The sequence below is a fragment of the Carcharodon carcharias genome, chromosome 4 (genome assembly GCF_017639515.1).
Source record: "Carcharodon carcharias isolate sCarCar2 chromosome 4, sCarCar2.pri, whole genome shotgun sequence".
NCBI classification, from domain to species: domain Eukaryota; kingdom Metazoa; phylum Chordata; class Chondrichthyes; order Lamniformes; family Lamnidae; genus Carcharodon; species Carcharodon carcharias.
In genome coordinates this window covers 193,844,826-193,857,679 of record NC_054470.1, presented here as the reverse complement: position 1 = coordinate 193,857,679, position 12,854 = coordinate 193,844,826, and the positions used below count along the sequence as shown (strand labels likewise).

The 12,854-nt window shown below is 55.6% G+C and overlaps 1 protein-coding gene across 1 annotated transcript in view; it reads right to left on the bottom strand.

Annotated features, from left to right (window-relative positions):
- Positions 1-12,559: 12,559 nt before the first annotated feature.
- LOC121276897 (pikachurin) overlaps positions 12,560-12,854 on the bottom strand; it is a 230,528-nt gene continuing 230,233 nt past the window's right edge. The window contains exon 24 of the mRNA XM_041185517.1: positions 12,560-12,754. Within this exon, the coding sequence (XP_041041451.1) occupies positions 12,600-12,754 (155 nt within the window). The 3' untranslated portion in view covers positions 12,560-12,599. The remainder of the gene's footprint in view (positions 12,755-12,854) is intronic.

Genomic DNA, 12,854 nt, shown 5'->3' with positions numbered 1-12,854 from the left:
AGGGTACCTGCTAGTTTATATATAAACCACCTGAATTCCATGAGTAGATCCCAGTCTGTAACTCATGGGATCTGTCATTTTACATATGAACCCCCCTGAATTCCATGATTAGATTCCAACCTGCAGCTCATTCTGGAGTATCCATTATTCTATATATAAACAACCCAAACTCGAGAGCCAGATTCTTCCCTAATCAGGTGGGAGCAGGTGGGTGCGGGTGGGAGTGGGAGGGAGTGGGTGGGAGTGGGAGGGAGTGGGTGGGAGTGAGTGGGAGCAGGTGGGAGTGGGAGGGAGTGGGTGGGAATAAGTGGGAGCGGGTGGGAGTGGGTGGGAGAGGGTGGGAGTGGGTGGGAGAGGGTGGGAGTGGGTGGGAGTGGGTGGGAGGGGGTGGGAGGGGGTGGGAGAGGGTGGGAGTGGGTGGGAGTGGGTGGGAGTGGGTGGGAGTGGGTGGGAGCAGGTGGGAGTGGGAAGGAGTGGGTGGGAATAAGTAGGAGCGGGTGGGAGTGGGTGGGAGTGGGTGGGAATGAATGGGAGTGGGTGGGAATAAGTGGGAGCGGGTGGGAGTGGGTGGGAGAGGGTGGGAGTGGGTGGGAGTGGGTGGGAGTGAGTGGGAGTGAGTGGGAGCAGGTGGGAGTGGGAGGGAGTGGGTGGGAGTGGGTGGGAGGGGGTGGGAGTGGGTGGGAGTGGGTGGGAGTGGGTGGGAGTGGGTGGGAGTGGGTGGGAGGGGGTGGGAGAGGGTGGGAGAGGGTGGGAGTGGGTGGGAGTGGGTGGGAGGGGGTGGGAGGGGGTGGGAGAGGGTGGGAGTGGGTGGGAGAGGGTGGGAGAGGGTGGGAGAGGGTGGGAGTGGGTGGGAGTGGGTGGGAGTGGGTGGGAGTGGGTGGGAGTGGGTGGGAGTGGGTGGGAGGGGGTGGGAGGGGGTGGGAGGGGGTGGGAGTGGGTGGGAGTGGGTGGGAGTGGGTGGGAGTGGGTGGGAGTGAGTGGGAGTGAGTGGGAGCAGGTGGGAGTGGGAGGGAGTGGGTGGGAGTGGGTGGGAGGGGGTGGGAGTGGGTGGGAGTGGGTGGGAGTGGGTGGGAGGGGGTGGGAGAGGGTGGGAGAGGGTGGGAGTGGGTGGGAGTGGGTGGGAGGGGGTGGGAGGGGGTGGGAGAGGGTGGGAGTGGGTGGGAGAGGGTGGGAGAGGGTGGGAGAGGGTGGGAGTGGGTGGGAGTGGGTGGGAGTGGGTGGGAGTGGGTGGGAGTGGGTGGGAGTGGGTGGGAGTGGGTGGGAGGGGGTGGGAGGGGGTGGGAGGGGGTGGGAGGGGGTGGGAGTGGGTGGGAGTGGGTGGGAGGGGGTGGGAGGGGGTGGGAGTGGGTGGGAGAGGGTGGGAGTGGGTGGGAGTGGGTGGGAGAGGGTGGGAGTGGGTGGGAGGGGGTGGGAGTGGGTGGGAATAAGTGGGAGTGGGTGGGAGCGGGTGGGAGTGGGTGGGAATGAGTGGGAGTGGGTGGGAATAAGTAGGAGAGGGTGGGAGTGGGTGGGAGCAGGTGGGAGAGGGTGGGAGGGGGTGGGAGTGGGTGGGAGGGGGTGGGAGTGGGTGGGAGGGGGTGGGAGTGGGTGGGAGTGGGTGGGAATAAGTGGGAGTGGGTGGGAGCGGGTGGGAGTGGGTGGGAATGAGTGGGAGTGGGTGGGAATAAGTAGGAGAGGGTGGGAGTGGGTGGGAGCGGGTGGGAGTGGGTGGGAGGGGGTGGGAGTGGGTGGGAGGGGGTGGGAGTGGGTGGGAGGGGGTGGGAGTGGGTGGGAGTGGGTGGGAGTGGGTGGGAGTGGGTGGGAGGGGGTGGGAGAGGGTGGGAGTGGGTGGGACTAAGTGGGAGTGGGTGGGAGTGGGTGGGAGCGGGTGGGAGTGGGTGGGAGGGGGTGGGAGGGGGTGGGAGGGGGTGGGAGAGGGTGGGAGCGGGTGGGAGGGGGTGGGAGTGGGTGGGAGCGGGTGGGAGTGGGTGGGAGTGGGTGGGAGGGGGTGGGAGGGGGTGGGAGTGGGTGGGAGGGGGTGGGAGTGGGTGGGAGTGGGTGGGAGGGGGTGGGAGGGGGTGGGAGTGGGTGGGAGGGGGTGGGAGGGGGTGGGAGAGGGTGGGAGGGGGTGGGAGAGGGTGGGAGTGGGTGGGAGGGGGTGGGAGGGGGTGGGAGTGGGTGGGAGGGGGTGGGAGCGGGTGGGAGTGGGTGGGAGTGGGTGGGAGGGGGTGGGAGTGGGTGGGAGTGGGTGGGAGGGGGTGGGAGTGGGTGGGAGAGGGTGGGAGGGGGTGGGAGTGGGTGGGAGTGGGTGGGAGAGGGTGGGAGGGGGTGGGAGTGCGTGGGAGTGGGTGGGAGGGGGTGGGAGTGGGTGGGAGTGGGTGGGAGGGGGTGGGAGTGGGTGGGAGGGGGTGGGAGTGGGTGGGAGTGGGTGGGAGGGGTGGGAATGGGTGGGAGGGGGTGGGAGTGGGTGGGAGCGGGTGGGAATGGGTGGGAGTGGGTGGGAATAAGTGGGAATGGGTGGGAGTGGGTGGGAGAGGGTGGGAGTGGGTGGGAGGGGATGGGGCTGGCGACGGGTGGAGCTGGCGGTGGGGGTGGGGCTGGCGGTGGGGGTGGAGCTGGTGGTGGGGGCGGAGCTGGCGGTGGGGGTGGGGCTGGCGGTGGGGGTGGGGCTGGCGGTGGGGGTGGGGCTGGCGGTGGGGGTGGAGCTGGCGGTGGGGGTGGGGCTGGCGGTGGGGGTGGGGCTGGCGGTGGGGGTGGGGCTGGCGACAGGGCAGGGCTGGGGGCAGTGCTGGGGTGGGGCTGGGGGCTGGAGCTCAGTGTCGGCCTGGTCCCATGGTGACCCTGTGGTCAATTTGGAAGCAGCCGCGGCAGCCCATACGAAGGCTGCCAGTGAAGCAGACGCACCTCGCCATGGAGCTAGGTGCTGAACACGGCCGGCGGGAGGGCAGGTCAGCGGGACAGTCGGCCCCGTGTTTCTCTGACGAGGGTCTCGCTGTCCTCCTGGAGGAAGGGGGAGCATGCAGAGAGATCCTTATCCCCAGGGACAGGAGGAGGAGGCCCCCCACCACCTCACTAAAAGGGCCTGGGAGGAGGTGGCATCCAGGGTCAGTAGCCATGATGCGGTGAGGCACACATGGGTGAAGTGCTGGAAGCGCTTCAATGATCTCCTGTGATCAGGAAGGGTGAGTACCATGTTGGGCGGTGTTAAGAGCTGCCCATCCCCCCCCTTGGACCTCACAGGTCTTACAGTGTGAGTGGCAAATGTCAATGAGGCAGCCTCTGGGTAAGGGGGTGAGCCCTGGCTGCTTGGACTGAGTGTCTTGTGGCTCCAGGGTGACGAATCGGCTGAGCCCCCCGAGGTGTTCCTCAGATGGGGTTGGCCAGACTGCAATGGCAAAGCAGGTACAGGGTGGACTGATCAATGCTGCCCTGTCCTTTCAGGAGAAGACATCCCACAACAATGCTGAGAGGTTGTGGACTGGCAGGGGGACCACCCCACCTACTCATCTTGACCCAATATGAGCAGGAGGCCATGGAGCTGGAGAGGCGCCATGGGCCTAGGTCAACCGGCCGTGGTGAGGTTGGGGTGCCACAGGGAGGTAAGAGTGCTGTGCACTGAGGTCAGAATGTCTGTCATTGCAGCCATTCCACTGTAGTCTCTATATTGATGTGAGCCTTGAGCCTGGAATCCCCATTGATAATGGAAAGACGAGGGCACCCTGATACATATCTGTCTCATCCGGGTACCAGGCAGGCACAGTAACAGTGTAATGATTTCAACTAATGACATGTCCTTGTTCTTCCTTTCAAGCTCACCAGCAGCCCATCGGGGTGAGAACCTGAAGGCCCACCACTGACCCCAGACAACAACACCCAACACAACACACCTGCGCCACACCCTCTCTGCCAAACAGGCACCAGCTCAGATACCAGCACCTCGGTGGGCATTAGATTGGCGGCGAGTATCTCAGTGCACAGCAGTGAGGGCACTTCACACTCTCCTGAGGTTCAGGCGGAGGCAGAGAGTGCCCAGGGTGCCAGCAGTCAGAGGGCTGCTGGAGACCAGGAACATGCTCAGTCAGTGGCTGATGGGCCTCTGGAGTCAGCCCAAAGCAGCAGATGCTGGAAGTCCAGCAGGGTGTGCAGGAGGATCTGGCAGGGATACACGAGGGAATGTGTGTCATGTTCTAGGTGTGGAGGAGTCCCTGTGGAGCATGAACAATGCAATGACCCTCATGGTCGAGCGCTCTGCTCCTCCATGAAGAGAGTGGCAACTCTCATGGAGAGGCTCCTCCAGGAGCTGAATCAGGGGTTCCTGGCGATACACTCGGACCTGCAGCCCTCACACCGGCAATGACCTCAGGTGGGCACTGTCAGTGTGGGAGATGGATTGGGCACCCAGCATCGCAGCTCGGTGCCCATCCATCACTGGTGAGCAGGGAGGAGCACAGCAACTTCACATTGGCGCACGAGCTGCCTATCGTCTCTGTGGGCTTCTCTCAGGGCGCTCCGGATGAGGGCAGCAGCTCCTCTGTCCCTCTGCCAGTGACCATGGCATCCGATGAGGCTGCAGTGACTGGGGAGATGCCAGCTGTGGCACTGGCTGCTCCCTCCCAGGCGGGGCCAGCACAGGCTCCACAGGCCAGAGGACGTCCACCAAGGTCATCGAGGCCAACAGGAAAGCAGAGTGAGCAGCTGTCCCCAATGCCGGTGCCAACGATGGGGGGGCACCTAGATGTAGCACCGGCAAACATAAACTTAAAGCACCTTAAGCACAACACGGGCTTATCACTGGTGATATTTTCCCCCCATTTTATGGTAAATATTACTTGGTGTGATGGATAACACCTTTCAATTTAATTTGTATCATATTTGCCAGTTATCACAACATTAAATGTGTTTTTGTACAAGTCTCTGGGTGCTTCATTTGTTCTGAAGGTGCAGGGTAACCTATGATGTTTTGAGTGGCTTGTTTCTCATTAAACTTTATTGAAATAGCACATAGTGCATGTTGTTCACCAAGTAAATGTTCCTGTCCGGGATCGAGAATGGAGCCTGCAGCCCTGGCATGTGGTGGTTGTTTTTATTTGGCAGGCTAGCTGAAGGGGCGTTGGATCAAAGCATCCCGGGTGTCCCTGCCTCCCTGGAGGTTACCCAGGTCAGCATCTATGTCCTCAGCTTTCTCCTGACTATGCTCATCCTCGGACTCACTACTGGTCTCATCGTCTGCTGCCAGAGCAGCTGCATCAGGATCTTCTTCCTCCACAGCATCCCCCACTTTCCAGCGCCAGATTGTGGAGGGTGCAGCACGCAACCACTATCAGTGACACACAATCTGGGGGGTACTGGAGTGCGCCCCCTGAGCGGTCCAGGCATCGGAAGCGCATCTTGAGAAGACCGATGGTTCTCTCTATTACAGCCCTTGTGGAGGCTCCTGTTGTACCGCTGCTCGGCCTCTGTTCTTGGATGGTGGAGAGGTGTCATGAGCCACCTTCTGAGGGGATAGCCCTTGTCACCCAGCAGCCATCCATCCAGCCGGGCTGGAGCACTGAAGAGCCTCGGCACCTGGGAGTGTCTGAGGATGTAGGTGTTGTGGGAGCTGCCTGGGTACCTTGTACAGACTTGTAAAATCAGCATCCTGTGATCACACACTATCTGCATGTTCATGGAGTGGAAGCCCTGCCTGTTGATGAAGGCACTGGGCTCACCTGCTGGCGCCTTGATGGCCACATGTGTACAGTCTATAGCACCCTGGACACGGGGGAAGCTAGCAATGGCTGTAAAGCCTCTGGCTCGCTCAGCCTGGCTGGCCTCGTCCGTCCGGTAGTGAATAAAGGTCAATACACACCTGAACATAGCATCTGTCACCAGCTTGACACAACTGTGGACAGCTGATTGGGAGACTCCACAAAGACCACCCACCGACCCCAGGAAAGAGCCGGAGGCCTAGAGGTTGAGGGTCACTGTGACCTTCAGCGCTACTGGCATGGGGCGTCCACCCACACAGTCGGAGCTGATCTCAGGTCCAATCCTCTGACAGATGGAGGTCACTGCCTCCATTGAGAGATGGAGCCTCCTTCAGCATTTCACCTCACACATAGAGGTAGCTGCATCGCCCCCTGTAAACCCTGGTCTCAGGATAGTGGCGTCTTCTACAGCCCCTTCCATCTTGGACTTCCTGTGGGCCCTGCGCCCCTTGTGCCTGCGCCCCTTCTCCCACAGATCACTCCCCTGGAGGCTGAATAGGGACACCTGGCCTCGTCCTTCTTCTGGCCCTCTCTTCCTCCTCAGAGGAGGTGCCCCCAGAGGAGACCACAATCCTTATTCCCAGGTTAAGGGAAGGCTGTCTGATATGAATGAAGTGATATGAATACTCTGGGGGCCTGGAAAACAACACTGAGTCCTGAACTGAAGCCTCTTATTTCTGTCAAAACAGCTCTCAAGCAAAATGAAGATACCCTGTTCACACAAGCAATCAGCAGCAAGTTAAAAGCTAAAGTAGAAACTACTCGCATTAGCGAACCCACTCATCCCTCTTCTCCCGCCCGTGGATGAAGTGTTTGAAAATGTGGCCAACCTGCCTGCCTGCTTAACCTGTGCAATGGCCTGAAACTCACACAGGCCATGTAAATTCCAGGACTATTGGTGTCTCAAGAGCCTTAACTGGCCAGTTAATTAATGGCAGACGCGCCTCCATCTTCATCGCGCACCAGCCTAGCGAAATAGCGTGAGGGTGTGCGGTGATGTCGGGACTCATGCCCGAGGTCATCGCTCACCATATTATGCTCGGGCGTGTCAGGTGAGCACCCGCATGCCGAACGTAAAACTCTGACCTATGATTGGACCGGCCTGTAACTCACTCCCGGATATCCGTTATTCTATATATAAACCTCTCTGAACACCTCAGTTAAATTGCAGCTTATAACTCACCCCTGGTAGCTAACACAAACCGCCTAAACACCTTAATGAAATTGCTGCCTGTACCAGCGGATAGTCATAAAGAGAGAGGAAGTACTCGTAGGGTTGAAATCCTTGAAAGTTGCTAAGTCACCAGGGCCAGATGGATTGTTTCCGAGGCTGCTGAAGGAAGTCAAGGAGGAGATAGCAGATGCTCTGAGGATGATTTTCCAATCTTCACTAGATACAGGGGAGGTACCGGAGGACTGGAGAAATGCAAATGTAGTTCCATTGTTTAAAAAGGGATCAAAGGAAATGCCAAACAATTATAGGCCAGTTAGTCTTACATCAGTGGTGAGCAAATTAGTAGAATCAATCCTGAGAGATAGGATTAACTGTCATGTGGAAAGGCATGGACTAGTCAGGGATGGTCAGCAAGGATTTGTTAAAGGAAGGTCTTGCCTCACAAATTTGATTGAATTCTTTGAGGAAGTGACAAGAAGGGTTGATGAAGGTAGTGCAGTGGATGTTGTGTACATGGATTTTAGCAAAGCATTTGACAAGGTCCCACATGGCAGATTGGTCAGGAAAGTCAAAGCCCATGGGATTCAGGGTAATGTGGCAAACTGGAGAAAAGGTTGGCTTTGTAACAGGAAACAAAGGGTAATGGTCGATGGATGCCCTTGCGAATGGAAAGTTGTCTCAAGTGGTGTTCCACAGGGCTCGGTGTTGGGACCCTTGCTGTTTGTGTTAAATGATAACGATTTAGACGTGAACATGGGGGCACGATTGGGAAATTTGCAGATGACACAAAGATTGGCCGAGTAGTGGATAGTGTAGAGGATAGCCATAATCTCCAAAATGATATAGATGGGTTGGTGGAGTGGGCGGTAAAGTGGCAGATGGATTTTAACATAGAGAAGTGTGAGGTCATACATTTAGGGAGGTCAAACAGTTACAGGGATTACAAAATAAATGGGAATATACTAAGAGGGGTAGATGAAGTGAGAGATCTTGGCGTACAAGTACACAGGTCCCTGAAGGAAGCAGTTCGAGTAGACAAGTTTGTAAAGAAGGCATATGGAATGCTCTCCTTCATTGGCAGAGGTATAGAATATAAAAGTAAGGATATAATGTTGGAATTGTATAAAACACTGGTGAGGTCACAACTGGAGTATTGTTGCAGTTCTGGTCACCACATTACAGGAAGGATGTAATAGCTCTGGAGAGAGTGCAGAGGAGGTTTACAAGAATGTTGCCAGGGTTAGAAAAGTGTAGCTACGAGGAGAGATTGGATAGGTTGGGGTTATTTTCCTTAGAACAAAGAAGGCTGAGAGGTGACTTGATTGAGGTGTACAAAATTATGAGGGGAATAGAGTGGACAGGATAAAATTGTTTCCCTTGACGGAGAATTCTGGAACCAAGGGACATAAATTCAAGATAAGTGGCAGAAGGTGTAGGGGGGACATGAGGAAGAACTTTTTTACACAGAGGGTAGTGGGGTCTGGAATTCGCTGCCCAAGTTGATGATAGAGGCAGAAACTCAAAACTCTTTTAAAAAGTACCTGGATCTGCACCTAAAGTGCTGTAAGCTGCAGGGCTATGGGCCGGGCGCAGGAAGGTGGGATTAGAAAGGGCACCTGGGTATCCTCGGGCTGGCATGGACAAGATGGGCCGAATGGCCTCCTCCTGTGCTGTAACTTTTCTATGGTTCTCTGGTTCTACCTCACTCCCAGATACTGATTATTCTATACATAAACCATCCAAACCCCCCGATTAGATTCTGCCTGTAACTCACTGCCATGTATCCATTACTGCCTGTGCCATTCATTAAGTGAGACCTTGTTGTGAGAGGTCAGTTACTCCATTGTTCGGTCCACAATTCTCTGGTCAATGCAGTTTGCTCTGAAGACAGTGATAAATTAGGACAGACAAGAGCTGTTTGCATCACATTACCTCCCAGCCCCTGTGTTCATGTAGGGATGACAGTCAATGCAATGATAGAGGTGGGGACTGACTATGAACTGTAAGCCTTCGATTAGTAATGGGTAACGTTAACTAATACGAGCAGCACTGTGGGTGTACCAAAACCACAGGGACTGCAGCGGTTCAAGAAGGCAGCTCACCACCACCTTCTCAAGGGCAACTAGGGATGGGCGATAAATGCTGGCCCAGCCAGCGCAGCCCACATCCCGTGAATGAATTAAAAACAATGGACATTGTTCAGCACACAGCCCAATGATAGTAGATCTGGCAAAGTAGAATAGGAAGAGAGTGGGACTTTCATTCCATCAGAAGGAGGCAGAGATTGAGCAGGTTGAGCACACTCATGAAGCTTATGCTTTCACACTATCTTTGGTCTCAAAGTCTCTCCTTCTCCTTGTAAGGCCAACCAGAGGCGTAAATTCAGAAGCTGATGTTGACATGTGAAGCATCATGACTGACCACAGAGGTTCTTTCACTCCAGCCCTACTTGCGCACAACCACCACATCGAACCACACGATGCTGAGCCCACACGTTCAGTGGTACCCGGGACGCCCAACTTGACCAGACGCACATGTCAGTTTGAGTGAAGGCTGCAAGCACAGACAGGGAGGGGAGAGGCCAGCGCCAGCCAAGTCTCAGTTGCCAGCACTCTCCCCCGCCCCTGAATCAGAAGCTTCTGGGCTCGAGTCTCCTTTCAGGGTTTCAATACAAATTTCAAGGCCGACACTCCAACCGGGTGCGGAGGGAGTGCTGCACTGTGCCATCTTTCAGATGAGATATTAAAAGCGAGACCCTTCTGCCAACTCAGGTGAATGGAAAAGATCGCATGGCAGCTGTGGGAATTTAGTCTCAGTAACGGTGACCATGATGAAACCATTGTTGATTGTTGTAAAAACCCATCTGGTTCACTAATGCCCTTTAGGGGAAGGAAGTCTGCTGTCCTTACCTGGTCTGGCCTCCAGGTGACTCCAGACCCACAGCAACTTGGTTGACTCTTAAATGCCCCTCTGGCCTATCAAACCATTCAGTTCCAGGGCAATTGGGGATGTGGCACTTAGAATGTCGTTGCCAGCCACGCCCAAATTCCATAAAAGAATAAAGGAAAAACTGTTCCTCCCAAGCACTTGGCATATCTTAAATTACTCATGTAATGTATTCCAAAATGTTATTTTCTGAAAGAAATCTCTAATATATATTTGAATGAATCGATATATGAACTCCATCCATTGTCTCCCGAAGGAGCCTGTCCTATAGTTCGGCTGCTCGTTTATTGTTTCTGCAGGTTAGTTTTGAATTTACCCTCTTTAAGTGCCGCCCATGTCCTCAGCCTTTGGACTAGGTGAAATGGTTAACCAAGGTCTCTGCACAGCTCTTCCCAATGGCTTCACCCAGCAACGGACATGGGTCGCCCAGACTTTGCTTCGTACTCTCAGGATAGGGGCAGTGGGCTGAATTTCCCAGCCAGCGATGGGATGGAATTTCCTCCTGTTCCTCTGACCCTGACCCGTTTTCCTGGACCCGGTTCGATCGGTCATTCAGGAGGGACTCCCATAAAGAGGGGGCTGGCCTGCAGCAACGAGGGAAGCGCTTCAGCAGGCCTGTGCCTACCAGGCCCAAGCGGCAATGAGGGACCCTAAACGGGGGCTGAAGTTCACCGAAGATGAAGAAGTGAAACAATTGAGGCCAGGATTCGGCTGGGACGCAGGCCTCTTGCGGTGAGATGAGGCGCCTACCTGCCCCTCTCCTTCCAGTGTCAGCCATGACTCAGTGGCTTTGTTATCTCTGAGTCAGAGGATTATGGGTTTAAGTCCCACTCCTTGGGCACAGAATTTCAGCCGCTACTCCCGATTGCAGCACAGAGGGAGTGCTGCTCGGTCTTTCACATAAGCTATTAAACCATTGCCTTGTCTGACCTCTTATTAAACAGCCTATTCAATGAGGATCGGGGGGGAGCGGGCAGTGGGGGGTCTCCCTGATGCCTTGGCCAATATTTAACCCTTAACCAACATCACAAAAAACAGATTTTCTGCTCATTGCTGCTTCTGGGAGCTTGCTGTGCACAAATTGGCTGCTGCACTTTCTACAGTGACGACACTTCAGAAGCGCTTGACCTCAAAAGACATTGGGACTTTGTGAAAGGCGCTATATAAATGCAAGTCTCTCTTTCTAGTGGTGAGATTAGTGGCCTAATCTTCATCTTTTTGGCCTCTTCTTCTCACTGCTGGTCAGGATCGCCAGTGAAGATGCTGGGCCAGGATATTACAGCCCCTCCCACCCAGTGGGGCATTACAGTCCCACCGAGCTGAACAGAGATTTAAATGGCTCACCACATTCGCTGGGGGTTGGTGGGGGGGGCAGGGAGGGTGGGTTGTAACCCCTGTTTGTTAAGATTAAAACACGCAGGACTACGGTGATGGGGGTGGGGTGAGGAGGGGCGGGAATAGAACTGATTGGGCTGCTCCACAGAGGGCCAGCATGGACTCGATGGGCCGAATAGCCTCCGGCGGTGCCGTCATTTCACTCTGTGGGTGGGACTTTCCGCCGGAGGGGATTTTACGGACCCGCCGCTAAGTCAACGGGCTTTTGGACGGCTCATCACATTGTTCGACCCCACTCCCTGTCCTCTGATGCTAATGAAATAGTGAAGCTGTCTTCTCCACGGGCCTATCAGGCTGAGTTAAGCTTTTATCAGCGTGAAGACACAGGCACATGTCAAAGACCCTCAGGCCTCGGTTCTCATAGCCTCCTGCTGAGTACACAGCTGCTACGAATGGGTTAATGGGGCAGCCATTATTCAGTCAGCTGCCTTTATAAGCCCCCACATTAAAAGAAGATGCATCTCAGGGTCTCTCTGGCCCTCCTGTCGAGAGGGTATATTTCCACCCACTGCACTCTTTTTCCCCCCAGAGCGTACTGGTTCACATTCCTTCGCGTCGAACTGCATCTGCCACTTATCTGCCCCTCTCCTCTGATCTGCCTGGCTCTGTCCGCAATCTTCACTTGCTCATTTCCCCCCCACACCCACCAATTTGGTAACAACATCAAGCTTCAGTGTCATTTCTCTCGCCGTGCGCGAGGATCGTTTACACGACACAAAACAAAATGTGCATTTATATAGCGCCTTTAACGCGGTAAAATGTTCCAAGGTGCTCTATAGGAACAGGAGGAGCTCGCTGAGTCCCTCGAACCCGTTCCACCGCCCTTCGATGAGCTGCTGACCGCTCTGCATCTTAAACCCATCTACCTGCTATAGTTACGTAACACTTAATACCCATAACTAACAAAAAAACCCCATTATTTTAGATGAATTTACATTGGCGAGGGAGATCCTGCTGTTGGTCCCATCGTCTACCAAGAGCTGCCATTTAATGGGAAAAGGGCAGGGTACAGTCAAATCAGCGACAGAACCAAAGGACGATACTGTCCATCTGAAGTGATGGATCTACACAACTCGGTTGCCGTGGAAACTCTATCAACAACGGAGCTTCTTGTAGCTGCCAGTCCCCAATGTCCATTGTAGCTCAGACATTGGTAGTCCAAGTGTTGGCTTCTTTTGTGAAAGGGGAGGTAGCAATTTTCCTTTGTCATTCTCTTCCCGCCCCCCCCACCTACCCCCACCCCCACCCCCACTCCCACCCCCACCCCCACCCCCACGCCCACTCCCACCCCCACTCCCACCCCCACCCCCAACCCCACTCCCACCCCCCATCTCCCAATGCTTCCCGGCCGGAGGGAGTTATTTGGCTCCACACGTGTTGATGTTCTTCCCGTCTGCGGCGTCCTCCACCAGTGAGATGTGGTAATCAGTCGAGAGAGTGAAATGCGAGATGCAGCCCACGAAGCCCCTCATGTACTGTCGGTTGGTGTGTAGAGCGATCTCCTTCATCCCTCCTGACACGGGGGGGTGGGGGGGGGGGGGGGGGTGGGAGGGGGGGGTGGGAGAGAAAAAAGCAAAATGTGAGGCAACGCATCTCTTCAAAGGGAGAATGTT